At 50.9% G+C, this 23,770-nt stretch overlaps 16 protein-coding genes across 16 annotated transcripts in view, besides 21 other annotated features; all 16 read left to right on the top strand.

Annotated features, from left to right (window-relative positions):
- The window catches only part of Tco025E_01018 (glycerol uptake protein), a gene marked incomplete at both ends in the record, with an annotated part of 1,428 nt that extends 1,400 nt beyond the window's left edge, over window positions 1–28 (top strand). The window contains one exon of the mRNA XM_029367956.1: window positions 1–28. This exon is cut by the window's left edge and continues 1,400 nt beyond it. Within this exon, the coding sequence (XP_029231989.1) occupies window positions 1–28 (28 nt within the window).
- Window positions 29–99: 71 nt separating this feature from the next.
- Tco025E_01017 (glycerol uptake protein) lies at window positions 100–558 on the top strand (the record flags this gene model as incomplete). The annotated part of the gene is made up of 1 exon (XM_029367955.1): window positions 100–558. One exon carries the CDS (start codon window positions 100–102, stop codon window positions 556–558), a length of 459 nt encoding a protein of 152 aa, XP_029231988.1.
- A 643-nt stretch (window positions 559–1,201) lies between these two features.
- On the top strand, window positions 1,202–3,082 carry Tco025E_01016 (putative GUP1; the record flags this gene model as incomplete). Its single annotated transcript, XM_029367954.1, has 1 exon — window positions 1,202–3,082. The coding sequence occupies one exon, from the start codon at window positions 1,202–1,204 to the stop codon at window positions 3,080–3,082; it is 1,881 nt and encodes a 626-aa protein (XP_029231987.1).
- A 19-nt stretch (window positions 3,083–3,101) lies between these two features.
- Window positions 3,102–3,126: a microsatellite.
- Window positions 3,126–3,155: a microsatellite.
- Window positions 3,156–4,220: 1,065 nt separating this feature from the next.
- Window positions 4,221–4,295: a microsatellite.
- Window positions 4,296–4,382: 87 nt separating this feature from the next.
- Tco025E_01015 (phosphatidic acid phosphatase protein) lies at window positions 4,383–5,228 on the top strand (the record flags this gene model as incomplete). The annotated part of the gene is made up of 1 exon (XM_029367953.1): window positions 4,383–5,228. One exon carries the CDS (start codon window positions 4,383–4,385, stop codon window positions 5,226–5,228), a length of 846 nt encoding a protein of 281 aa, XP_029231986.1.
- Window positions 5,229–5,462: 234 nt separating this feature from the next.
- Window positions 5,463–5,501: a sequence feature (A-rich).
- Window positions 5,502–5,965: 464 nt separating this feature from the next.
- Window positions 5,966–5,983: a microsatellite.
- A 330-nt stretch (window positions 5,984–6,313) lies between these two features.
- Tco025E_01014 (uncharacterized protein) lies at window positions 6,314–6,688 on the top strand (the record flags this gene model as incomplete). Its single annotated transcript, XM_029367952.1, has 1 exon — window positions 6,314–6,688. The coding sequence occupies one exon, from the start codon at window positions 6,314–6,316 to the stop codon at window positions 6,686–6,688; it is 375 nt and encodes a 124-aa protein (XP_029231985.1).
- Window positions 6,689–6,866: 178 nt separating this feature from the next.
- Window positions 6,867–6,903: a microsatellite.
- Window positions 6,904–7,619: 716 nt separating this feature from the next.
- Tco025E_01013 (uncharacterized protein) lies at window positions 7,620–9,071 on the top strand (the record flags this gene model as incomplete). Its single annotated transcript, XM_029367951.1, has 1 exon — window positions 7,620–9,071. One exon carries the CDS (start codon window positions 7,620–7,622, stop codon window positions 9,069–9,071), a length of 1,452 nt encoding a protein of 483 aa, XP_029231984.1.
- A 171-nt stretch (window positions 9,072–9,242) lies between these two features.
- Window positions 9,243–9,313: a sequence feature (A-rich).
- A 266-nt stretch (window positions 9,314–9,579) lies between these two features.
- Window positions 9,580–11,031, top strand: Tco025E_01012 (cation transporter; the record flags this gene model as incomplete). Its single annotated transcript, XM_029367950.1, has 1 exon — window positions 9,580–11,031. The coding sequence occupies one exon, from the start codon at window positions 9,580–9,582 to the stop codon at window positions 11,029–11,031; it is 1,452 nt and encodes a 483-aa protein (XP_029231983.1).
- A 264-nt stretch (window positions 11,032–11,295) lies between these two features.
- Window positions 11,296–11,326: a microsatellite.
- Window positions 11,327–11,421: 95 nt separating this feature from the next.
- Window positions 11,422–12,249, top strand: Tco025E_01011 (TFIID-like protein; the record flags this gene model as incomplete). The annotated part of the gene is made up of 1 exon (XM_029367949.1): window positions 11,422–12,249. The coding sequence occupies one exon, from the start codon at window positions 11,422–11,424 to the stop codon at window positions 12,247–12,249; it is 828 nt and encodes a 275-aa protein (XP_029231982.1).
- A 2-nt stretch (window positions 12,250–12,251) lies between these two features.
- Window positions 12,252–12,282: a microsatellite.
- A 109-nt stretch (window positions 12,283–12,391) lies between these two features.
- Window positions 12,392–12,418: a microsatellite.
- A 156-nt stretch (window positions 12,419–12,574) lies between these two features.
- Tco025E_01010 (regulator of microtubule dynamics protein 1) lies at window positions 12,575–13,075 on the top strand (the record flags this gene model as incomplete). The annotated part of the gene is made up of 1 exon (XM_029367948.1): window positions 12,575–13,075. The coding sequence occupies one exon, from the start codon at window positions 12,575–12,577 to the stop codon at window positions 13,073–13,075; it is 501 nt and encodes a 166-aa protein (XP_029231981.1).
- Window positions 13,076–13,522: 447 nt separating this feature from the next.
- Window positions 13,523–13,554: a microsatellite.
- A 63-nt stretch (window positions 13,555–13,617) lies between these two features.
- Window positions 13,618–13,691: a sequence feature (GA-rich).
- Window positions 13,687–13,706: a microsatellite.
- Window positions 13,707–13,760: 54 nt separating this feature from the next.
- Window positions 13,761–15,497, top strand: Tco025E_01009 (putative class 3 lipase; the record flags this gene model as incomplete). Its single annotated transcript, XM_029367947.1, has 1 exon — window positions 13,761–15,497. One exon carries the CDS (start codon window positions 13,761–13,763, stop codon window positions 15,495–15,497), a length of 1,737 nt encoding a protein of 578 aa, XP_029231980.1.
- Window positions 15,498–15,672: 175 nt separating this feature from the next.
- Window positions 15,673–15,723: a microsatellite.
- Window positions 15,724–16,074: 351 nt separating this feature from the next.
- Tco025E_01008 (uncharacterized protein) lies at window positions 16,075–17,148 on the top strand (the record flags this gene model as incomplete). Its single annotated transcript, XM_029367946.1, has 1 exon — window positions 16,075–17,148. The coding sequence occupies one exon, from the start codon at window positions 16,075–16,077 to the stop codon at window positions 17,146–17,148; it is 1,074 nt and encodes a 357-aa protein (XP_029231979.1).
- A 311-nt stretch (window positions 17,149–17,459) lies between these two features.
- Window positions 17,460–18,548, top strand: Tco025E_01007 (putative mitogen-activated protein kinase; the record flags this gene model as incomplete). Its single annotated transcript, XM_029367945.1, has 1 exon — window positions 17,460–18,548. One exon carries the CDS (start codon window positions 17,460–17,462, stop codon window positions 18,546–18,548), a length of 1,089 nt encoding a protein of 362 aa, XP_029231978.1.
- Window positions 18,549–18,779: 231 nt separating this feature from the next.
- Window positions 18,780–18,807: a microsatellite.
- Window positions 18,808–18,811: 4 nt separating this feature from the next.
- On the top strand, window positions 18,812–20,674 carry Tco025E_01006 (putative oxidoreductase-like protein; the record flags this gene model as incomplete). Its single annotated transcript, XM_029367944.1, has 1 exon — window positions 18,812–20,674. One exon carries the CDS (start codon window positions 18,812–18,814, stop codon window positions 20,672–20,674), a length of 1,863 nt encoding a protein of 620 aa, XP_029231977.1.
- Window positions 20,675–20,717: 43 nt separating this feature from the next.
- Window positions 20,718–20,753: a microsatellite.
- Window positions 20,754–20,917: 164 nt separating this feature from the next.
- Window positions 20,918–20,939: a microsatellite.
- Window positions 20,940–21,078: 139 nt separating this feature from the next.
- Window positions 21,079–21,117: a sequence feature (A-rich).
- A 124-nt stretch (window positions 21,118–21,241) lies between these two features.
- Tco025E_01005 (uncharacterized protein) lies at window positions 21,242–21,784 on the top strand (the record flags this gene model as incomplete). Its single annotated transcript, XM_029367943.1, has 1 exon — window positions 21,242–21,784. The coding sequence occupies one exon, from the start codon at window positions 21,242–21,244 to the stop codon at window positions 21,782–21,784; it is 543 nt and encodes a 180-aa protein (XP_029231976.1).
- Window positions 21,785–21,969: 185 nt separating this feature from the next.
- Window positions 21,970–22,007: a microsatellite.
- A 174-nt stretch (window positions 22,008–22,181) lies between these two features.
- On the top strand, window positions 22,182–22,535 carry Tco025E_01004 (uncharacterized protein; the record flags this gene model as incomplete). Its single annotated transcript, XM_029367942.1, has 1 exon — window positions 22,182–22,535. One exon carries the CDS (start codon window positions 22,182–22,184, stop codon window positions 22,533–22,535), a length of 354 nt encoding a protein of 117 aa, XP_029231975.1.
- A 37-nt stretch (window positions 22,536–22,572) lies between these two features.
- Window positions 22,573–22,621: a microsatellite.
- A 222-nt stretch (window positions 22,622–22,843) lies between these two features.
- Window positions 22,844–22,868: a microsatellite.
- Window positions 22,869–22,920: 52 nt separating this feature from the next.
- Tco025E_01003 (eukaryotic translation initiation factor 4E (eIF4E) interacting protein) lies at window positions 22,921–23,673 on the top strand (the record flags this gene model as incomplete). Its single annotated transcript, XM_029367941.1, has 1 exon — window positions 22,921–23,673. The coding sequence occupies one exon, from the start codon at window positions 22,921–22,923 to the stop codon at window positions 23,671–23,673; it is 753 nt and encodes a 250-aa protein (XP_029231974.1).
- Between the last annotated feature and the right edge of the window lie 97 nt (window positions 23,674–23,770).

Raw genomic sequence — 23,770 nt, 5'->3', positions numbered from 1 at the left:
ATGCGTCGGTGCTTTAGTAACACCGTGAGCATCCGAGACTTTTGGAGGGATTGGCACGCCTCCTTCAATTTGTGGATTGTGCGCTACATGTACATACCCATGGGCGGAAACAAGAAGAAACATCTCAACATCTTCCCCATCTTCTTCTTCATAGCCATTTGGCACGACATTGAGCTTCACCTGTTGAAGTGGGCGATGTGTGTCCTGACCATGTTCGTACTGGAGCTTTCTGTTGGTTTTATATGGTCCTCCCCACGATGTGCCCGGTTGCGTTGTTCTAGGTACCAGCGTCTTATTCGCTCTTTTGGTGGGTTATTTACTGTTTTTGGCTTAATTGTCGCAAATCTAATTGGCTTCTCTTCTGGGGCGAATGGGGTGAATGGGCGCCCGATGGATCGAGTCACCACCGAAGATTTGTGGTCGGTTGGACCCGTGTTTGTCTTGACGCTGTTTTTGTTTTTGTACTGTGCGGCAGCGTTGGGCATCATGAACCGCGACGCGGAGGCAGCAGAAGTGCGGCGGCTAAAGAAAAGGTATGGTGTCCTCGGGGGTGCTTAAGAACAAGCAGAAGAATGAAAATAATAATAATAATAGTTGTGAGGGCTACGCGCTTCCGAACTAGAAGGCTTGTGACTAGCCGCATGTGCCCCTATCAATGGCGCACTTGCAGCGGTGCTGGTGGCCCTCTCACGGCTATCGTGATGTGCCTGTCCCATCACTTTTTTTCTTTTTACTTGTTGACGTTTTTTTTTGTGTTGTAAACTTGTGAATGGGATGGGCGAGGATATGGTTCCAGGTAGATGATAGTGACTGCTGTTGACCTGCGTGGTGTTGTTATTTATAGCCCGATTTGGCCCGCTATGATGTTGCGCTGGAAGGTCAATGGGAGTGCGGCGACTGTGGGGGGCCCAACGACTGCCGTTTTTGTGAGCGGCTGGCGAGGGCCGGTTATTATAAAACACTTTTTGAATTCATTTCCTTGTTTCCTCCGTGTAAGTGGCTCATAACTCTTTTCTTCACTGGAGGGATGCCGGGCGCCCCCTTGAAGGAAACTGTTGTCTCCCAGTCTTGCCCCCTCCCTCTCTGCAGGCACCGAAGGCACACCACCTCAGCCAGGCGCATAGTTGCTCGACATACACTGACGCAAATAGACTTTGTGGGAAATCAAGTGCAAAGAAAGGGTGTAGCGTTTCCATAGATAATGCATGAATGCCCCAGAAGCCACGGGGAAAACGGCTGTGTTGCGGTGTCTCCGCCATATCTCAAGAGAAACTCGATTGAGTATCTTTTTTGCGTCGGGTCACTTTGTCTGGCGGTGTTGTACTTTCTTGTCATTGACATTGGGCGGGTGTCGCGTCGACATGTTGCATTACTCGAGGATTCACTTGCGCCCGCGTGGCCGCCCTTTTGCTGGCTAGGTTCAAAGGGTATGGATATCAAGGATAGCCAGTGGCGTCAGTTCACGTTGGTGCTCCCTATCGTTATTCCGGCCTTTGCTCTTTTTCTTTACATTTCGCACCGACTTCGGAAGCGTGGAAATGGAAAGGAGTTGGAGTCGTTGCATGTGCTTCACATTATTGCGGGTTTGGTGATTGGCTTTGGCATTAGTGGTCCGGGCTTCTTATTTACTGTTGTTATTCTCTTTGGGAACTTCTACGGTGCGAGGAGACTGCATAAGACGGTTCCCTTCACGGCGTTTATGGCGATTATGTGGGGAACGCATATTGCTTTACTTTTCGTTAACAGTTACTTTGACGGTTACCGATTTGCCTGGATTGGGCTTGGGTTTCTCGACACACTGGTAGACCCAGTCATGCGATGGACGGTGCATTACAACATGAGCGTGCTTCGTATGATAGCCTTCAACACGGACATGCATGAGGCCCTTCTGGCGTCTTCGGAGCGACGCCAAAAAGCCATAGACAAACATGACATGTCGTGCATTGAATGTGCACAGCTTCGTGAGGCAAGCGCTAACAAAGGGGGTGGTTCAGTTCCGTTCGGTTTAGACGCTGGAGGCTTGCGTTGTTACAAGTTTCGCACCGAGTATCCACTCGATGCGGGTGAGTACAATCTACTGAGATATCTTGGTTACGTTTTTTACCCTCCACTTTATATAGCGGGTCCCATTTCTTCCTTTAATGCGTATGTGTCTTACTTGAAGGAGCCCTGGCGGCCGATGGATGGGAAATTCCTGCGACACTACTCTCTACGCACACTTTTCAGTTTTATGCTGATGACGACCACGGTGCACTACATTTATGCGGTTGCCATACTGGAGAATGGGGCGGCGTTTGCCTCCATCTCTTTCTCTCGGAGGGCCTTAGTGCTTTATCTTCAGCTTGCCTTTTTGTGGCTGAAGTTTAACTGCGTGTGGAAGTTATTTCGACTAATTGCACTCTTGGACGGCTTTGACGTGCCGGAGGACATGCGTCGGTGCTTTAGTAGCACCGTGAGCATCCGAGACTTTTGGAGGGATTGGCACGCCTCCTTCAATTTGTGGATTGTGCGCTACATGTACATACCCATGGGCGGAAACAAGAAGAAACATCTCAACATCTTCCCCATCTTCTTCTTCATAGCCATTTGGCACGACATTGAGCTTCGGATGATGCATTGGGCATGTATTATTTGTGTCTGCTTCGTTGTGGAACTTTTTTTGACGCAAGTCGTATTTCATCCAAGCGCGCCGATTGTCGTGGTGCTGGCACGCCGACCGGTGCTCTACCGGCACATGCGCACTCTTGGTGCATGCGCGATTATGCTGCAGTTGGTTATTGTAAATCTTGTGGGCTTTGGCATTGGGCTTGGCGGAGCACAACAAAACCTAAGTGCGATGTGGACAGATTCCCCTCTCTCCTTCCGCTTGCTCATGGTGTTTTACTTTTACCTGGCAGCCACGATTGCCATTCAGGAAAGGGACCAGAAAGAGTTCGAGGAACAGCAGTGCCGCGTGAAGTACGGTCTCACAGGTGCCAAGGGCAAGACTTTGGCAGCAGTGGCGCCTGCCGTTGAAGTCGCTCTCGATGGCAGTGAGGGAGCAGACTTTGGAAAAAATGCAAACCATTTGAGTCATACATGACGGTAACACCGGAGGGGTTTATATATATGTATATATATATATATGTGTGTGTGTATGTGTGTGTGCGTGCTGTTCACCAGATTAGTAGACGCATCATGCACAATGGTGAGGCAAAGCGACGCCGTGAAAGGAGACAAAACGAGAGGGTGCTGGGGTGGACGGGAATGAGCGACAAGGTCGGTATGATGTTTGTTTGCTTGAGCGCCTGCGAATGGAATGGTCTGGTTGTAACGGCGTGCGAGAAAAAAGGCGCAGCACAGTATATTTTCTGCAAATGTGTCATTGCTACGTTTTTCGCATATCGTGGGCCCGTTGAGGGCCCACTCAACCCCAACCACCATCCCCGCCCCACGCGGAGGGCGGGCTAACGACGCTTTCCACTCCCCCACTTACCGTCACTATTGGCCGAGCTACGGATAAATGAGGCGTCGTCCGGAGGTTTTCGCTCTCTCTTTCTCTTTTTCTCTTTCCGTTGGGCGTTGAATGAATATGTGTGTGGGACCATGCAAAGGATGAGAAGCGGAAAGGAAACATGATGTCTTTTCGTCGTGTTGTTTTTGACGGAAAAGGAGGGCACATGCCACTCTTGCTGTGCCAAGAGGATGGAGTGTTTGTCACTCTTCACCCAGCGCGCAACGGGGGAAGGAAAAGTACATGGCAACGCGTTTGCGCGGTGGACGCTTGACGGCGACGCCGCGAGTTGTGGATTTTCGGGGCTTTAGCTTTTATTGTTGCTATTTTCCTTTTTTTTTCTTGTTGAGGGACAATCGTGTTTTATTTATAATTGTTGTTGTTGTTTGTGATAAAAACTCCCTTCCAGGCATTCGGCATGGGGAGAGAGGGGCTTTCGGTGATTCAGACTTTTTGTTTTTCCCGCCCCCTCCCCCGTTTCATTGGTTGGTGGGAAGGGCTGGAGCAAAAGCGATAAAAATATAAAAGTAACAAATTAAAAAAAAAAGGAATTATAAAACCGTGTTAGGCGTGTGCTGGTCGTTTTTTTTTATTACTTAATATTCTTCATTTGTGTGTGCTCTTTATTTCTGCGCTTGTGCCGCTCACTGGCGGCGACTCATGCTGCCAACATCAACAACTATCACGAGTCTCCGTGGAAGCTGCAGGAAGACACATGTAACTCTGCATACATACAAATATACATATACATATACACATATATATATATATATATATGCATGTATATATATGTGTGTATATAAGTCCACGCGCATACGTGCAGATTACTTTCATTGCGCGTCTCTTCCGGCTTTTATGTTTTGTAGGTTCTGGGGGCGTGTGCAGGAAAATGGTGACGGGTCAATTGGTCTCATACTGGAGGCGTTACCAGCTGCTTGACGCTGTGGTGGGTTTGGGGCTGCTTGTAGTCTCCATGGTCGTCGTCGTTTGGGTCTCACCCTACTGCCGTCCCTTCAGCTGGAGTGACCCGACGATAAACTACCCGTACGTCACGAGAGTGACGTTTCCGACGTGGACACTTTTGTTTTTTATTCTCTTGGCGTTGCTTCTCTACACTGCAGTGGTGACGTATCTCGGTGGCGCTCTCTGGGTGTGGCTGAAGGCGCAGCTGCTGGCTGTCATATCACAGCTGGTGGTGGTTAATCTGCTCAAGGTATACGCAGGCCGCATCCGCCCCGATTATTTGAACCGCCTGCGAAGTTTGGGATTTAAAGAGGGTTTGCACGAGAACGCCGGTGTGCATGGCGTGACAGACACGGAGTATTACTGCAGGCTGGGGGACGAGCATCCCGTGCTGCGCGAGGGACGTCTCTCGTTCCCTTCAGGGCACAGCTCCACGTCGTTTGCGGTGATGACGCTTATGTCTCTTTTCTTATTCGCCTATACACGACCCTCGGCGCGCGGGGGAAGCTTCTTCCGCTTGCTGCTGTCCTTGTCGCCCTTGACCATTGCCTTTCTGTGTGCCGTGAGCCGAACGCGCGATTATTGGCACCACTTCGACGACATTGTGGCTGGCGCCTTAATAGGGGGCGTCAGCGCGTTGTTGTGCTTCTACAATGCCTTTCGGGTCACGGAGGGTGGCCTGTGCGTTGCAAGAGTCGTCGAGTTAAGAGAGCAAGAGGAACGCGCGGAAGGGGCCCCAAGTGATCCTCATATAACTATTGTACCTGTTTGAGGTACGGCCCATATCTTCTATAAATAACTACACATATAACATGTTTGCTTGCAGAAAAATGAGGCATTATGTTGGGAATGGTTTGACGGCCCGTTGCAGTCGCCCCCTGTTATGTTTTGAGAGAGCATAGGGAATATATTCGGAGTAAATTTTGCGAGAGGGTCTCTTTGCTGAGAAAATCTTGATTCTCTTGGTGAATGTGTCTGCTTGCACCCACACACGTACCTAAACGCCTCTTTTTTCTTTTTTTTTCTTTTTGCTTTTCTTTTCTCTCGCCCCACCTTCAAAGAACAGTTCCTCTTTTTTTTTCCACAGGCGAGTGCTATTCCTTTCCTGAGAAAAGGTGAAGGTATGTGTTCCTGTGTCTGTGCGTCTGTGCGTCCGCGAAGCGGCGGGACCTCTTGGGCGCAATCTCGCATGGTGTTCCTTGCTGCAATCGTTTATTTGTTGCCTTTGGTTCTCGTGGCCGCTGCGGCCGCTGAAGACACCTCTGCTCCCCATTTCATCCACGGCAACGAAGCGAAAGGAAAGCGGCTCGTGGTGGCCGCCGTATTCGCCTCTTCTATTGCCACAGCAGTATACCTCTCTCTGTTGCTCCTGTGCTGCTTCCTGGTCACACGCGTGCACCCCAAATGGTGCTCCCGGTGAGCGCGTACATCTTGCTACTGCTGCACTTGCCTGGCGTCAGCGGCCCCATCTTTTACCCCTTCTGTGTACATTTTTTTTCTGACATTTTAATATATATATATATATATTTTATGTGTTGCTTCCTTACTCGACGTGAGTTCAGCATATATGACTTTTTTTTCTTTTTTATGTTTCTCTTACTTTGCCTGTGGAGCACTTTTGCACTGCTGCACCTCGCTGGGATTTTCCCCGTTTGGGTTGGCCGCCGCTGATGAGTGGGCTGCCGCGCCGCTTCGATGCTCCTTCGCTTCTCGTCTCGTCTCTGCTCCAGCGGGTAAGCAGGCAGACTGAGGGCGCCCTGGTGGGTTTTTCCTCACCGACGACACAAGAACTAAAACGAAGAAGCAAATCGGAAAAAAAAAAGCTTGAGGAAATTCTTTCGCAGTAGTCTCTGCCGCATGTTTGGCCGCCGCGTCTTTGCCAGCGCTGGCGTGCCACGCCACATGTGGGCCTCCCTTCACATTCAAAACAGGCGGCAGGCGCAACGTGTACTTCCGTCCCTTGCACCGCTGGCGTCGCTCACGGCTTCTCGGCAACTTTCCTCCACCGCCGCAGTGCTGAGTGCGTCGCAGACGGCGGGCGTCATGGAGCCACTTCACCTCGACGAGGATCTGCTGTTGTCGGCGGCGACGATTGCGTGCCACCGCGGCTGCCTTGCCGCCCTCACCGCATCCTGGTGTATGCCTTTGAGGACCATAGTGTGGACACTAGATAATAAAGTTCAACACGCGTTCTCGCGCCCCATATCGACTTACGCTTTGGCCATGGAGTAGAAGCGCGGGGGTGGTGTTTGTGAGGGAGAGGGTGCGTCACATCTCACATATGGGAGCGGGAGAGATGCACAGATGTTTCTCGCTCGCGCCCCCTTTCGTGCCTCCACTGATTCACAGAAGGGAGCGTGAAGAAAGGGATTAACAGGATAGTTACGTACTTACCCACACGACTTTGTTTGGGGAGGGGGCTGGGGAGAGGAGGAGGGGGGGATGGGCGGCATTAAACTTCTAAAACGAGGAAGAAAGAGGAGGGAACAACTGAGAAGCGGATTCGTATGAAGGCAGGAACTGCAGATAGTGGAAGCCTGATGAGGTCGAGAGAAGGGATGCCCACCCCAGGCCCTAAGCCTTACCCCCGCTCCCACTTCCGTTGGCACGGCGTGCGGCGACGATGAAAGAGAGGTGGGAGCTAGAAAGGAAGGAAATGAGGGGAGGAGAGAGGGAAAAAAAGTGGAGGCGAAAGGGGAGGTAACCACTTAATTTATAGCACACATGCTTCCTGATTCCTTTCTGGGCTAGATGAGTCTTCCACTACAAAGGCAGGAGGGAGAAGTAGGGAGCGGAACAAGAAGGCATCTTTTACTCTTCCACTCTCCATGAACGCTATATGCATATGGCGTTTGTGTTCCTGTGTGGCTGCGTCCTCACGCCTTGTGAAGGGAAATATAACTTGGGCGAGGTGGTGGGGAACTGTGTGCCCGTGGCTGATGCAAATGTTTTTTTTTCTCCTTCTCCTCTTGAGTTTCGTTGCTGCGGAGACACAAAGGCAGAAGGGCAGCCTTTTTTTTTCGGTGTAGAGCCTTGCAAAACTAACAAAGGGGGGGGGGAAGGAGGGTGTCTGTGTACGCTTCTCATTGCTAAAAATACGTGGAGCAAGACTTCGTTGTGCATCACTTCCTTTATATATATCCCTTCCTCGGGTGCGAACCCCATGCTGTTTGCGATGGAACAGAGGCCAATCACGGGTCCCGTGGACGAGTTTACCACGACAAGGAATATCCTCACGCAGCTGCAGAACTTCTTTGAACAGCACAGCTTTGACACTTGTGGGCCGTATTCGGATCTCTTTTCGGTCTTGCTCTCCTGCTGTAAACATCTTGTCGACACCAACCTGCACCACCACGCGATCCTCGTAACCCAGAGGCGAGAGGTTACTCGCCTGGCCTCGGAGACGCAGGCACTCTGCGACCTGAGTGCACGCTGTCAGGCTGACTTGCATGAGTTGAAATCGCCGTCGCTGGAGCCGCGTTTGGCGGAGCGGAGGGAGCGAACCCCACTGCGGTCGGACGCCGCCTCCCACCACGCGTCGTGCGCAGAGGATGGGGAAACCCCTTGGGGTGGACTGGATGAGTTTCGCAGGCATCTCCACGAAACGCAGATGTCCGTGGCTGAGTTGCGCCGTCGCCAGGAAGAAGTTGAGCAACGTCTACTGGAAGAGCACCGACGGAACTCCGACGGAATTAGGCAACTGCGGCAGCTGGAGGAAAGTATCGACGGGCTAAGGCGTGATCTCTCGGCGCACGCCGAGTGCGTTGACGGGGAAGTCACAAGGATGAAGAAGCTTGTGGCCGCTGCCTCTGCTGCCGCCTCCCCCGTGGAGCGCGTCTCCGCTATGACGCAGTACACCGACAAAAAAGTGGATGCGTTAAGAAGCGAGTTGTGTCTGGCTCTGCGAGAAACGGTATTGGATAACCAAGTGGGTAGCCCAAATTCACCCGTTATTCAACCCTGCAATGGCGGCGTTGCTGGCGCGATGCCAACCGCTATGAAACGAACAGACGGCAACGACGGCGAAGCTGAAGTGCGGCATGATGACTTTGCCTCTGGTCTGCGCCGGCTTGTGTCAGCGACGTCGGGGCAGATTGCCACGCAAATGGAAAAGCTGGAGAGTAGAATAGAGGCACTTGAAGTGTATGCACCGCATTATTGTGCCATGGCTGCGCGTCCTCCTTTGCTGGGAGTTGAGCTGCGCGATGAAAAAGGCATTGGGGTTCGTATAGATAAAGTTTTTCGCAGCTTTGCAGGTGAGGCTGCTGGAATGATGCCGGGCGATGTTGTGATTGGCTTAAATGGCCAATCGGTGTTGACGCGGGCCGACATGTACGCTGTCATGACGGAACTAGTGAGAGAACATCAGTCTAGATGCCGTGTCCTGAGGCAATTGTATTTCAAGCAGCACATGAGGCAAGAGAAGAGCGTCGGCGTCCTTATGAATAGGGGGCATGGCTTCAATTTTCCTGTTAGTAGTGAGTCGGCGACAACAACGCCTGACCTCGACAGTTGCTGGGAACTGCCGCGATTGGAACTGAGGTTTCACTTGAAACGTGGTGGAGTTTTGCGCGAGGTGGTGCTTGTCGTTGAGGCCGACAGTGACAGTCTCTAAAAGGCGAAAAAACTCAAGCGAAGGCGGGTGAGACAACGGTAAGCAATGCATGATGAACGGCGACAGAAAAGGACAAATGGAATTAAAATGCCCTTCAAAAGAAGAAGTAACAACAAGTGCCATATTCTTTGTCGTGGTATTTCTCGGGGTTTTCACCGTCCGGGTAGCTTCTTTGTATTGCTGTGTTTTGTTTTATTTTATGTTGTTTCGTTCCTTCTTGTTGTTGTTCTTGCTTTTAGTTTCCCTGGCTTTGCAGTGTGGGTGTTTCCCTGCATGGATAAGGGGATGCCGCCGCTATGGGGGTGGTGAGTCTTCCATTTTCTTTTGCTGCAACTAGCAACCGTTCTGAGAAGACGGCGCCTATGTTTTTTTTATTTTTTTGCCGCGTATGAATGCATACATCCGTGCCTGGTTTTTTCTTATATATTTTTTCTTGCGCTGGTAGTTGTGGCATCCTGCTCTTTCTTACCGCAAACCAACGGAACGCCTTGATCAGTTGCCAAGCTAAATGCGGCAGCCGCTCACCCGTTTGCTTGGCTCCCTTAGAGCAACTACTGCCAGAGACTATGGTGGTGGGGGGTGCAGCCACAGCCACAGCCACAGCCACAGCCACAGTCACAGTCACAGCCACAGCCACAGCCACCACAATCATTCGGTAACGTCGGCGGTAAAGGGGAAGCGTCTGCGGCAATGTCAGTTTGTCACCGCCGTTGGTGGAGCCACCAACGTTTTTTTCTCCTTGACGAAGCTGTGGATCGGCGCGCGAGGCGGTTCAGTGGCGCTTGTCGCCGATGGGTTTCATGCGGTTGTTGATCTTCTTGCAGACGTCACATCGTATGCCACAGTAACGCTTTCGGCGAAGCGGTTCCCGCGGTGTCGTTTTCCATTTGGTATTGGCCGGATTGAAACCGTCGGCGCCGTTTTGGTGGCCTTTATTTTGCTCGTGGGGGGACTGATGCTCCTCCTTCAATCGTTGGATGAGTGTCAGCGGGAGTTGTCTCACCGCGCGTTTGGCGACGGCAACGCAACTTCTATTGACCTCCTCCATCACGGTCACAGCCATTTACACGACACAGGGAACCAGCAGACCGCAGGTGGTGTGCGGGACCACCACGGTCACTCGCACTTCCAAGTCACGGAGATGGATGACGAGGGTCGAGTGAGGATTCTGTGGACAATGGTATTCGTGTCGGTAGCCTCCATTGTTTTGAAGGAGCTCCTCTTCCGTTGGACAAAGCGTGTGGGTGAGCGGGCGGGGTCACGCGTTGTTGTCGCGAATGCGTTTCACCACCGCGCCGATGCGTGGTCCGGCGCAATTGTACTTGTTGGGGTGGGGGGGCACTGCGTCGGTATGCCGGGTATCGACGGCTTGGCTGGCCTCTGCGTCTCGTACGGTATCTGTCGCATGGGGTACGATCTCCTGCGCGGCAGCGTCCTCGAGTTCTTTGACTTTCAGTCCGCCGACGAGGTGACGCCGGTGCGGTGTGTACTGAAGCAGTATAACAAGATACCGCTAGTCAATACATTTATCATTCGCCATGGACATTCCTCCGCGCTACACCTCACTCTCCTTGTTAACGCCGAGACGACGGCGGCTTCCGTCGCCGCCGCCGCATCTGAGCTCACGGCCCTGGCCAACCACAGCGTTGCGGTGAGAGACACATACACGGCACTCTTCGTCTACGACAAGGACAGCGAGGCATCGCTGCTGGAGGCTCTGAAGCTGGTGCAGGAATTTTACGGGCTGGAGCCCAACACATGCGGTTTGGAGGAGAAGCGGATTGTCATTCGCCGCGCGTTAAATAACGCGTGCATGGAAGACATAAGCACTGTGGCGTCTCTCTTTGGACTGGAGGTCATTGTCTCGGAGGAGGATTCTCATTGGGTAAAACAAAATGGGGCGCGTCAGACCGTAGTAAAAAAAAAAAAGAAAAAAAAAGAACTTCTACACCAACATTAAGAAAAAAAAAAGAGAATCGTATACAGTGATGAAGAAGCGAGTCATGCGTTTTTGAAACGTTCTTGCTATGCAGCGGATGTGGTGGTCCAGTTGAATTGGCGCAGTCACATGACTCGAGGCCGCCTCGTAAAATGTTGTTCTTTTGCTTGTTGCTTTGAGTACCAGTGTAGAAGTCTTCGTTTCTTCCCTTTTTTCTTGTTCCTCTCACTCTTGTCAGCGTTTGCGTGCGTGGGCACAGGCTCCTTCATCCTCTTCTGCGGGCAAAGAAGGAGGAGGGGGAGGGGGGAGGAAGGAGAGCAACAACACAAATAAAGTGAAAACCGTGCGGCAGCGCAGTTTGGTGATTGGGAACTTTTGGCCACCTCCCTCCGCTTCGCGTTGCTTTAGGCGATGGACGATGAATTTGACAACTTTGGTGGGGACTTTGACTTGGACGAGAATGAGTTTTTCGAGGAGGCCGGCGATGACGCCACGGCCGTGGCGGAGTTTGACTACCCGCACTTCTCTCCCGTCGACGACGTGCCGCGCCCCGATGACGGCACTGAGAAGGACACTAGTGCGACGGTGAGAGCCGCGCCACCGCCCAACATTCAGGAGCTCTTCCCCAACGCTGCGCCTGACACCGTGCCTGTAGTTGTCGGCATCATTGCGCAGGCGAAGCTTGGCGTGGGGGTAGACCTTCGCGCCCTAAGTTGTGCGACGCGAAATGTGGAGTTTCTCCCGCGCCGCCGGAATCCCTCGGCAACGATGCGGCTGCACGAACCCACCGCAGTCGTACTGGTCCGAACCTCCGGTTTAATGTCTGTTATTGGGGCTGCCAGTGTCAGCGAGGCAAGACAGGCGACCGAACTCGCCGCACGCATCATCCGAAAAGCGCTTGGTCTTGATATAACCACCGTTCAATTCCGCGTGCGCTCTGTCATGGTGCGGTTTAACGTCGGACACCCAATCCGACTGGAGGAGCTAGCACAGCACGAAGGCATCTTTTGCAGCTACGAGCCCGATAGATTCTGTGGATGCGTTGTCCGCCTCTCAGGGAAGTCGCACGACAATCAGTGGCAGGTGTGCTGCTCCGTGTTCGTTACAGGCAAAGTAAATATGGTCGGCATCCGTAGCCAGGAGGAGATGATGGACGCATTTTACACACTCTTGCCCATTCTCGCACGCTACTCCAAGAAGTGGGACGCCGAGGCCCCAGCAGCTCCATCCGAGCCTTGAACTGTGCGTGCGTGCGTGTGTGTGTGTGTGTGTTTCCTTTCTTTGTCTCTGAGTAAGGATGACAATGCAGCACTGGGGTGAGGGGGAAGCTAAAGACAAAGCGTGAAGAAAACCAACAAAATGAGTAAGAAAGAAAAAAAAAAGAGAGAACGAGAGAGAGAGAGATGAGCGCTGAAGCTCAAAACGGGAGTGGCGGAGCCCGACAGGGGGCGTTGTGTGTTGGCCTTTCTTTCTGTCTTGACGTGGGAACCATAAATAAATTCCTCCACCTCAATGACTTCGTCCAAGGGTTAACGCGGGCGCTATAAGGAAGGGGCCAAATAACATGTCATCGTGGGAACAAGTCGCGCAGGAGGCTGATCAGGCCACCGATGCGAAAAACATAACCGCTGCGCACGAGCTCCTTAAGAAGGCCATTGAAGGTGGCCTTCACCACCCGCAGATCGCATGGCGGTATGCACGGTCGCTTCACGAAATGGCGGAAGAGACAACCGACAAAACGGCGCGAAAAGTCTACTTCAAGGAAGGGCTTGAGTGGGCCAAAAAGGCGGTGGAGGAGGATCCTAGCATCGCCGCTGCGCACAAGTGGTTCAGTGTTCTTCTCAGCGCGCAGAATGAATTTATCAGTTCTAAAGAAAAGTGGCGAATGCCTACACCATCCGTGACCACTTTCTCAAGGCCTTGGAACTCAACAAGGATGACGCCACCGCACACCATTGCATGGGAATGTGGTGTTGGAACGTCCTCCAGATTGGCTGGGTGGAGCGTCAGGCAGCAACTTTGCTCTTTGGGGCACCGCCTACCTCTACCCCTGAAGAGTGTCTGAAGTATCTTCTTGCCGCTGACGCGTTGGGGCCAACCATCCGCAACTGTCTTGCACTTGGCGATGTTTACCTTCATCAGAAGCAAAAGGCCGAGGCAAAGGTGTGGTTCCAGAAAGCTCTTGGCCTCCCTGCCGATACACAAGCCAGGGTGCGACAACAAGAAGAGGCCAAGAAAAAGTTGGCTTCGTGTTGATCAAAGTGGAATTCTATAATATTACCCTTGGGCCCCAATTTGCCGCAAAGGGTTGAATGCAAACTTGAGTTTTGGTTTCTGTGTATATACCACACGATACATGTGTCCTGTATGCACCATCAGAATTGGTGCATCTACGTGAGCACCGATACAGTTGTGCGTGCTACAGCTCAAAGTTCGCTGCGGAAAAAGAGCAAACTCGTGAGAGCGTGTGCCTGTGAGGGCACAGCTGGGGACAGTAAATAACACACGCATCTCTGTTACTTTTTTTTCTTTTCTTTTCTTTTCGGAGTTCTTGGACTAAGAAGAGCGAGAGAGAAAGTGGGCTGTGGTTGTGTACTTTTTAACAGTTTTCTTTCCTCTATCTTCATTCCTTTTTTGGTGCTTAGTTAATTTTTCTTTCCTTCCTTCGTTTATTCATTGTTGTTGTTGTTGTTTTTTCCGCCATGCCTTTTTCTGTTTGCAAAGTGGGTGCGGAATAGGAAAAAACTTCCATGGCACAACCGCAGTGGGAACGCAACATCCTGGTCAGGGAGTATCATTACACCCACACGCAGCCGCAATGGTCGGATGGCTCTCCGGTGGTGTCGAGGTTTCCACTGGCGTTGGCCCGTACATGTGCTTCGTGTAAACAGAGAAAGGAGGCCTGCAAATGTCGTGTTTGCTTTAATTGTCAAAAAAACATGCTTGTGCGAAGGCACCACTGTCGAAAGTGCTGGCAAGCTGTGTGCCAGGAGTGTCGGGAGAGGCAGCGTTATGTCCACATGTTAGGTGAACCAATGAAGGTGTGCAATAGGTGCGCCCTTCCACGCGGAATATTGATCCTTTCCCGCGCCAAGGGGCACGAGCATCTGTGGGGTCTCTACGTTCTGCAGAGAGCCACAGAGATGCCAAATGTCTGCATCACGCCTTCTTGTAGGACACCCACTTACCACAGGGCATGTCCCGAGTGTGGCCTTCCGACGATCACGACACGGCTACATGAAGAACGCGTTATTCGTGTCGATGCACGGGCGTCGGTAAGAGTCTCGGATTCTGTGAAATACCTAGAAGTCCGTGAATTCGTACTTCGATGCGCCACAGTGGACAAATACGCAGCAGAGGAGGTGGAAAGGTCATTTCGTCTCTGGTTTCCGCGATTTCAGGAGGTCTTTGCCTTTCCGAAATTAAACTCTGCGGTGGAGGCACAGCATTTGTTACTCTCTGTTGTTGCATCAGCGGCGGCCTACGAATATGACAGCTGCCCAAACCTTTTCATGTCCCACTCAGATCTGCCCTACTCCCGTTTACTAAAGTTGTTGCGTTCCACCTCACGCTATTCCGTGTTTGAGGCTCCTGGAAAAATCAAATTTATTTCGTTTCCAGGAACACACAATTATCGCACATTTGCGGTCAACATGCGCTGTGGAAGAATACGGCGGCAAGTTTGGTCGCGCCTCATTGATGGCCTGACTGCTTCCTCAGGTGCCAATGGTGAATACCAACGGGTGTGCGGCGGCGTACATTTAGTGTGGGAGGCCTCTCTTCACCAAGGCTTTGCACGTGAGGCCGACGAAGCCGCGTTGCCGATAGAGCAGCTTGTCAAGGATGTCCGCCAGAATGGATATCGGTTGGTGCTTTCAGGGCATTCCCTCGGCGGAGCCGTTGCGCAGTTGGTTGCCATTCGTATGCTTAGAGAGTACCCAGGGGTATTTAAGGATAACCTGAAGTGTGTCTCCATTGGGGCGCCACTGGTAGGCAACTATCAGTTGGCGCAGTGTGTGGAGCGGTGTGGATGGCTCTCTAATTTTCACCACCTAGTCTACCGTTCAGACATTGTTCCACGGCTGTTATGCGTTGATCAGATGACTCGTGACTTTGCCGATCAATTTATTAAAGGCCTTTTAGAATTACCGAGTTCGCTGCGGCGATGGCTCAAGCCAACTTCGGACGCGAAGGCGGCGCCACTCAAAGACTTGGACACCATTGATGCCGAGATAAAAAAAGGGGAAGATCCTGTAGAGGTTGAGAGGACACCCCTGCCCACCACCGACCACCGAGCCCATCGCATGTATGCATGCTTCGGTCGATACCACTTTCTTAACCACGGTGGCCTCAGGTATTTCTCAACGGATGATTCTGAAGTGGCGTTCCATCACCTGAAGGATGGGTGCGGGAGTGACAACAACCTGCTGGACCACTCCCTCGCCAGTTACAACAGGGCCATTTTCTTACAACTGCATTTTTCGTAAAACGCCCCTGAAAATGCAAAAATGAAAGAGCACTTGCGCTGCGTCTGGTAAAAATGAGCTCGCAAATTAGAGAGTAAGAGGGATTCGTCGCTTTTTTCTTGTTTTGAGCTTTCGCTAGGCGTTTAGGGAATGGAGTTTTGCCGCCTGCTGGGGAAGTTGTGGGGGAAAGGGTGCATATTATTATTATTGCTACTGTTATTATTTTTATGTTCACTATTCTATTTTTGTATAAAATTTGTTGGCTTTTCCACCTAACGGTAGATGTCCTCAGGCTGGTTGTTGCGAAGTAAGAGGCGGGATATCGAGGGAGCAGTTGGGTGCATCGAGGATTATGTGCCACCAACAGCTGCAGTCCTTCGACGTCACAATACGTCCGAGGCGCGGCATTTTTTTCCCCCTTCCCCCTTGCTGTTGTTTGTAAATTACCTCGTGTTTGGAGTACTTTGTTGCTTGCGATATTTCGTGTTTGGTTCTGGCGTTGACCACGTTTCCCCCCCCCCCCCCCCGTTACCTGTTTTTTTTCCTGCGCATTGCGACACTTTTCTTCTTTCCGTTTTTTTTTTTGCGTTCCAGTTCGATGTCCTCGGCTGCGGGTGCGGAGGCAGGAGGCTTCTGCTTTGAGGCGCTTGCTGCGGATAATGAAACCATGGTTGTGGTCAACGTCTGCGGTAACTCGTCAGTCGGGAGGGCCTTGGCGAAGAACATGGAGGAGGTCTCAGAAACCCACTTGGACGAGTACGGTGTAGACAATTTGGTCATCCCAATAGCTGTTGGTCCGGCAGAAAGATGTGACGGGGGACAGTATAGCTTCACTATAGATGTTGTTATTCACCCATCACTGACTTCGCGGTGTACGCCGAGTCACCGGTTATTCGACCACTACATCCTCAGGCTCACATCTCTTGCGATCGAGTGGATTTTGCAGGAGTGTGGTATGCGACTTAACCCACGTTCTTGCCGGTTAATTCCTGACAAAAAATACTTCCAAAATGGCAAGGAGAATGTTAATCAGTTACTCTCTAAGATTGCGAAAGCAATGGAAAAAGAAGCAACGACTGTCCCCGCGGATGAAAGTAAAGCAGGGGGAATTTCTTTGCCTTCTAAGTTGCAGCTAGACGGTTCCAGGAAGAAGGAGGAGGCAAAACCTTCACCATTGATTAAGGAGATGCCCCAAGGTGCTGGGATTCGAAAAGGCTTTCTTCATGATGTTAGATTATACGGCGCTGGAGGAAGTAGTGAAGGCAAACTACCTCTGGCTGACCCACTGTTTCACTTTCCTGAACAGCTTAGAAAAAGGTGCCAGGTGATCGACACACGGCAAGGTGGAACTGGGGTGACACACGGTTCTGCGTCCGCCGAACCGGGTCCCGTGAAGGCAAAATCCAAATCGGTCCCTTTAAATATGACAGAAGGATCACAAATTCAATGGGAGGTTCAAGCTGTGGACTGCAGTGAGAGGGAACTCGTAGTGCGGTTGCGTCCTCCGCCGCACGTGACGTCAATGAGGGATGTGGAGCTGACCGCCTCGCCAGACGCCATAGAGATTGACGAAACGGTGGTGCGATTGCCGAGACGTATCAAAGTGGACAATGTGGCTGCGAAATTTGTTAAGTCGTCAAAAATTATGGTTCTGACTTGTCCCTTGGCATGACAGCCATTTTTTCTTCTTCTTCCTATCATTATTCTTGGTTTTCTAAAATAGGGCTGAAGTCTCTTTTTTGCTTACATCGCGAACCTCTTTTTTCAATCGGACTAAGCTCCAATTGTCTAAACTCGTGAATGTGCTGGATGTTTTTTTTTCCTCCTCCCTTTTGTTAAATTTGCTTCTCGTTCCATTCAGGCGAGTATGTATCATCTTTTTTTTGTTTTCATCATTACTTATTCCCAAAGGCGGCCTTTTTTACATACACAGTGAGAGTTAGTACAGAAAGACGTGTGTCGTTGTATTGGTAATAGTGAGGCATGGATAAACCCCAGGAGGTGGCCACCTTGGCAGAGGGGCGAAGGTTATACGTGGTTCAGGGCCAGAGGTTTGAGGTTGCCAAATCGTACCAACTTATAAAACTGATTGGGTGTGGTGCATATGGTTCGGTGTGTTCTGCAATAGATGAGGTTAGTGGCGACCGTGTGGCCATTAAAAAGGTCTCCCGGGTGTTTTCCGATTTAAGAGAAGGTAAACGCATATTAAGGGAGATGGATATTTTGACAACGCTCCATCACACAAACTTGATACGCCTTCGAAATTTTATTCGTCCGTATGGACGAGACGACTTTGACGATATTTACATGGTTATGGATTTGTACGACACGGATCTGCACCGTATTATTCGTAGCAGACAGAAACTGACTAATGAACATTACCAATATTTTATGATTCAGGCGTTTCGAGGTCTTTGTTACCTGCATGCCGCAAAGGTTATGCATCGAGACTTAAAGCCCAGCAACCTGTTGGTGAATGCTGATTGTGCCCTAGCGATTTGTGATTTTGGACTTGCCCGTGATGATCAGTGGACAGTCTCAGCTGCTCTCACAGAATATGTTGTAACACGATGGTATCGGCCTCCTGAAGTATTAGGAATGGGATCACATCAGTACACAAATGCGGTGGACGTTTGGAGCCTGGGGCTTATTTTTGCTGAGTTAATGGTAGGTAAAACATTACTGCCAGGCCCCGATTACATTCGTCAACTCATTATGATTCTGCATTTGCTTGGGACTCCGACGGCTGAGGACATGGAATTTCTTAGTGATGAGGCCAGAAACTTTCTCTGTGCCCAACCTCCTCAAAAGTCTAGACCATTCACAGAGATATTTCCTATGGCGACGCCCGAAGCAGCGGATTTGCTCTCAAAGCTCCTTGTTTTCCACCCCGCTAAAAGACTTACGGCGAAGGAGGTTATAGAACATCCGTATTTTGCTAAGTTTAGAGATCCAGTGGAAGAGGCTGCTCCCAAGCAGCCATATGTGTGGCGGCACAATGAAGAACTTACTTCGGACTCCCTTCGAGACGAAATGTGGCGCATCATTGTGGCAAATTCGCCGGGGTCGTAGGAGAGAGGCGAATGACGTATTGCCTTCAAAAATAACGAAAAAGAAGCAAGCAAGCAAACACATCATTTTGCGGCGTAACCCCTTCTTGAGCCTATAATCCGAAGATGAACAACAATAGCGAAAGGGAAGCAGCAGAAGGGACCAAAGAAGAAAAACAAATGAGATGTGCCTAGTTGAATTGGTATACTTTGATTCTTTTTTTTTCTTTGCCCCTCTTAATCGCTTAGAGGTAAAACAAAACAAAAAAAGTCAAAGCAAACTTCATGAATGGACGTGCACCAAAACGTCCACGAGAGCCTGCGCCCGGTGATTGTTGTGGGAGCGGATGCTCAAGGTGTGTATGGGATGTTTATTTCGACGAACTTGCAAGTTACGAGGAATACGTTAGGGATTTGAAGGCGCATGGTGTAGAGTTGGACGAGGATGAAGAGGAGGAAACGGGGTCGTCGTCGGATGAGGACAACGGCGAAGCACACGATTTCGTGGGCTCTGTTGTGATTAAGTACATAGATGCTCCTACGAATGAAGACAAGGTTATAACACCGGCGGTAGCCTTGTCTAGCATTTTGGGGCATTTTTCACCCATTCGTGATGTTCGCCTGGTGCGAAGCAGCAGTTCCCAGTTAGTTAAGGACAAGCCTTCGCAGGAGGGTCAAGAACAGGCGGTGCAAATCGTTGACGTCTTGTTAGATAATAGCTGTAGGTCGGAGGAGGCAATGACCTCTGTTGTGCCGTTACCGGGAGATGTGGTAGAGGTATTTATTCCCAACGACTATGACATGCATAATTCGGGATATTACGGAGAGGTAGAGAAGCTGTGCGATCATCTCAAGCTTAACCCAAATCAATGGTGTGAAATCCACCGATCTCCGTTTGTGCCTCCAACCCATTTCCCTCCTTGGTTGCCGTTGCACTGCCCAATTCAAATTCGGATGCTGCTTGCATATTTTGTTGATATTGGTAGTTGTGGTTACCTTCTGCGGCCAGCCTTTTTTCAGACTTTATTGCGTCTCGCCGCGTCAAACCAGACTGCTCAGCCTCGGGCCACGACAGAAAGGGCGGTGGACTCCATGAAACTACTAGAGAACTGTGCCTCGAAGGAGGTGGCGCCATTCCTCTATAGGAAGGTTATGAATGAGGGCTCGGCACTTTGCTATCCACGGTTAATTGACATGTTAAATGTTTTTCACTTTGTACAAATTCCTCTTGCGCGGCTGCTGGAGGTAAGTGGACCGTTGCGTCCGCGACGGTTTAGTGTAACCGATTACACATTGGATGATTCTTCTGCGGTTGGACGACTACGTTCCGTACAGTTGTGTCTTCGGAGGGTTGATGTGAGTAGCATGACAGCTGACGACGCGGGGAGCGGCAAGGAAGATGTGGCACGCACTCTTGCAAGACACTTGCGCGCTGCCGCCTTGCACTGCGATACTTCAGACAGCAGTAACTGCAACATGACAAGGCCATGTTTTTTCAAAGGCCATGTTTCACACCCGCTGTGTACGTTTGCTTCACAACCACATTCTCTTCCCATGTATGTGGGCACGAAATTGTTTGGTACTACCCTCTTCGCGAGAAGCTTGAACGCGGCCACGCTGCCGTTTAGGACACCAGTGGCGGTGTCGGCGACACTTCCATTACTGATCTTCGTTGGAGCTGGAACAGGCATAGCCCCTTTTGTAGGTGCCATTAACCAGCTTATGCGTCACCGTCGAAGTGCCGTGGAATTGGGGACTCGGCTCCCCAATTGTTGGGTGGTATACGGTGCAAGGACCTTTGCAGAGCTAGTATACCACCGTGAGCTGCAGGAGGCCTTGAGGTTAAACGCCATCTCCCGTTACGATGTGGCACTTTCGCGTTCCAGCAGCGAGGGGTATCCCAAGTACGTCACGGACGTGTTGGATTTCCATGCGGAGGAGCTTCGCCGTGCCATTCTCGAGAACAACGCCCGGTTGTTCGCCTGTGGACCGGCGGCAGCCCTGAAGTCGTTGCGAGGAAGGCTGGCAAATCATATTTTGCGCCTTAACGACGATGACGAGAGTGTTAGAGAACAACGTTTGTTGCTCTTGGAAAAAACAGGTCAGGTTATGTTTGACGTTTGGGCGAAGGTAAACATTTTTGAGTAATGGTGGGGGAGTTTCGAAATTGCTTCGCTTCCCCTAGCAACCGAATAACAATCACAACAACGGCAACAACACCAAGCAAAGAAGCAAAAGAAACGAAAGAGAAATGCTTTCTGGAGGCTGTGGGGCCCAGTAAGCATCTGGTCCTTGGCGTTGTATTCACCGAGGTCCACTACTCGACGGGCCAAATGATAAGTTGTTGAACTCTCTTTTTTTTTTCTCTCTATTTCTCTCATACACACAGACATAAATATATATATATATATATGCATGCGTGCAACCTTTAGATGTTAATGTCATCAATTTGAAGGTGTCACCTTGCTGCGGGTAAAAGTCAGGGGAGGTAACAAAATTTTCCCCAAAAAACAAGAAGCAAAAACAAAAGAGAGAAAGACAAGGTTTCTACGTTTTTCTGTTGTCCTGTTTGCTTTTTGTCTTTGTATTTTTCCGGAGGTTGCGGGGGAAGACATGCACTCAATTCTTCTTTTTTTTTTCTTGGCTCCTGTTTGCTGTTCTGGTTTGCTTGGGAGTTGGAGGCGTTGCACAACTTAGCTTAAGTGCAGTTGTAGGATGCCGAGGGAAATTCCGTGGCCAGCCCTCCAGGTCGGCACCGTGCCGAGGATGCCTGTGCGTGAGCGGTTGAAGAATTTGTATTTTCTTCTTTTTGGGTCCCATTTTAATCGAGGTATCATAGCGGCGTCTCTCATACTTTTGGGGGTCAGCTGCGTTAGCCCTGCCTCGGTGACAAAACTTTGGTATCACACCATGGAGGGTGTACTGACGTTTCTTTTTGCGGGCGAAATCGCGCTCCGACTCGCCGTGATGCGCAGCAACTTTTGGGAGTCAGCGTATAATATTTTGGATGTTGTGGCCTGCGTTATATGCATCACAATTTTCTTTGTCCTTCATTTCTCGCGTCAACAATCCTCGCGGGCGGAGCACCAAGTGCTCATCGTCTTGCGCTACCTTGGGCAGCTACTGCGGATGGCGGGTGTTGTTGCTGCGGACACGATGACTTCGGCAAGTGCCGAGAACAGCATTCAGCTTTTTGCTGCAAGCAGTGCAAAACTTTCTTCAACAGATTCGAGAGCGTTGTACCGCGACGTACTGTAGCGACTGATGTGCCTTTTTTTTTCGCTGCTTGTGTTGGGCCCAACTTCTGTAGAACGAACCCCTCGCCTTCTCACGGTTCTCCGGTTCCGTTGTTGCTCAACCACTCAAAGTACGACCTTGCTTGACCCCTCCCCAGTAATCAAGCCTTGCAGGACGCCAAGAATAAGAAGCCGACAGAGTGCCCCCTGTCTGTCTGCATGTATCTCTGCCTGTTTGTGTGGCTACGTGAGAAAAACATCTTGCTTAAATCGGATAATGTATTGCCTCCTCTCTCGCTTGTTGCTTCTTTTTTTGTTTTCTTTCTCTCTCTCTTTCTCGCTATTTTGGCTTCATTTTAATCCCTGCGCGGAGAGGCAAGAGCCATAGCGCGCCAATTGGCCTGGGATAAGGGCGCTTGATGTCGGGTGACACCTACTTTCGCCGCGCCATCAATTGGATGTACGGCGACACGGCGTACCTGCAGAAGGTGCCTTCCCCAGAGATAGGGGAAAAGCACGTCAATGAGCTTCTTGGTCGTCACCCTTTTCACCCCTTCGATCCGGAAATGAAATCGGACCACCCCTGCTACAATGCAAATGTCATGCTCTACAAATGTATGACTGCAGACCATGTTGAGGGGTACGAGCTTCACATGAAACATGTGAGCTGTTATTTTCCATACAAGACAGAGCTAATGAAGTGCCTCGCAAGGGAGAAGCGTCGGGGGCGTGCCTTGGCAAGTCAAGCTGCAGCAGAGCAGTCTAGGGATTGACAGGTTACTTTACCATGCATCCTATCAAATTCATGGAGTTGTCTTTTTTTATTGTCTCTTGGTCGGGTCGTGTTGTGTTGTGTTGTTCTCAGCTTTCTCGTTCAAGGGGACCCTTACTTTAAAAAGATAAATATATAGACATTTGTTGCTAACAGTTTGCCCTATCCCCTCGTTTCCTCTCTTTCTCTCTTTCTATTGCCATTGCCTTTGTTTCTTCTTTAGCTCTTTTCCCCTCTTTTGTGCGTGAGGTAATTGTGCGTCGGCGTGCGGTGGGAGAGGAATCGCGTTTTGTTCTGTTTTCTACCTCCTTTTTTTTGTTTTTTTTGTTTATTTCTGAAGAGTGCGTCATCTTCAGAGGCCCCAGGTTTCGACTCTCGCCCACGGCATGCAGACACGGCTAAAGCCGCGGCCGGATGAGCCCAAGTTGGCCTTGCACCCACCCAGCTGCACCACCCCGCTCTGGGGTGTGTGGGAGATGTGGTGCGTATTGCCAGACCCTGCGGGTGGGGCGGTTGGGACTAACGCGGGTGTGCGTGGCAGCGCCGTAAAAGGGGGCGCCTCCCCCAAAGTGAAGGGGAATAATGCGACATGGCTGGATCAGGTGCGCAGCATCGGTCTTTTTGATCACGCTGAGGGTTTCTGGGGGATTGTCGCGTGCACGTTGCCACCTTCGCAGTTGCCGCCCGGCATCACTTATTACATGCTCCGGCGCAACATTGCCCCCATGTGGGAGCATGAGGCCAACCGACGAGGAGGCCGCTGGGTGGTTCGATTCCAGCAGCAAAAACACCGTCCGCAACCGAGAGCGGAAAATGAGGAGGAAGGAGCTGAAGATCACCCGGCGCGGATTGACGAGGCCTGGGAAAAGCTGTGCATCGCGTTGATTGGAGAACAGTTTCCATGCCCGGAGACAGAGATCTGCGGTGTTGCGCTGCGGCGGGTAGAGCGGCGTAGAGAATGGAAGTTGAGTTTGTGGACACGCACGGCGGCTGACAATGACACGCAACTGAGCATTGGCCGCTTTATGAAAGAGTTGCTGGACTTGGAGGACGGCGCCCTGCAGTACCTCTCTCACCGCGAACTGATGCAGGCAAGCGAGGATGGGCGCTGGAAAGTGCCACCCAAATACGAGTTATAGGTGTTGTGAAGTAAACGAGACAAAACACACAAACCAAAAAGAAAAAGGAAAAAGAAAACAGTCGAGTGGAGAGCGGCGATTAAACATTCGCCTCTCT

The sequence above is a fragment of the Trypanosoma conorhini genome (genome assembly GCF_003719485.1).
Source record: "Trypanosoma conorhini strain 025E chromosome Unknown Tco_14.4_contig_00029, whole genome shotgun sequence".
Taxonomy (NCBI): Eukaryota; Euglenozoa; class Kinetoplastea; order Trypanosomatida; family Trypanosomatidae; genus Trypanosoma; species Trypanosoma conorhini.
The sequence above is the reverse complement of the archived record's forward strand: the minus strand, read 5'-3'. Positions and strand labels throughout refer to the sequence as shown.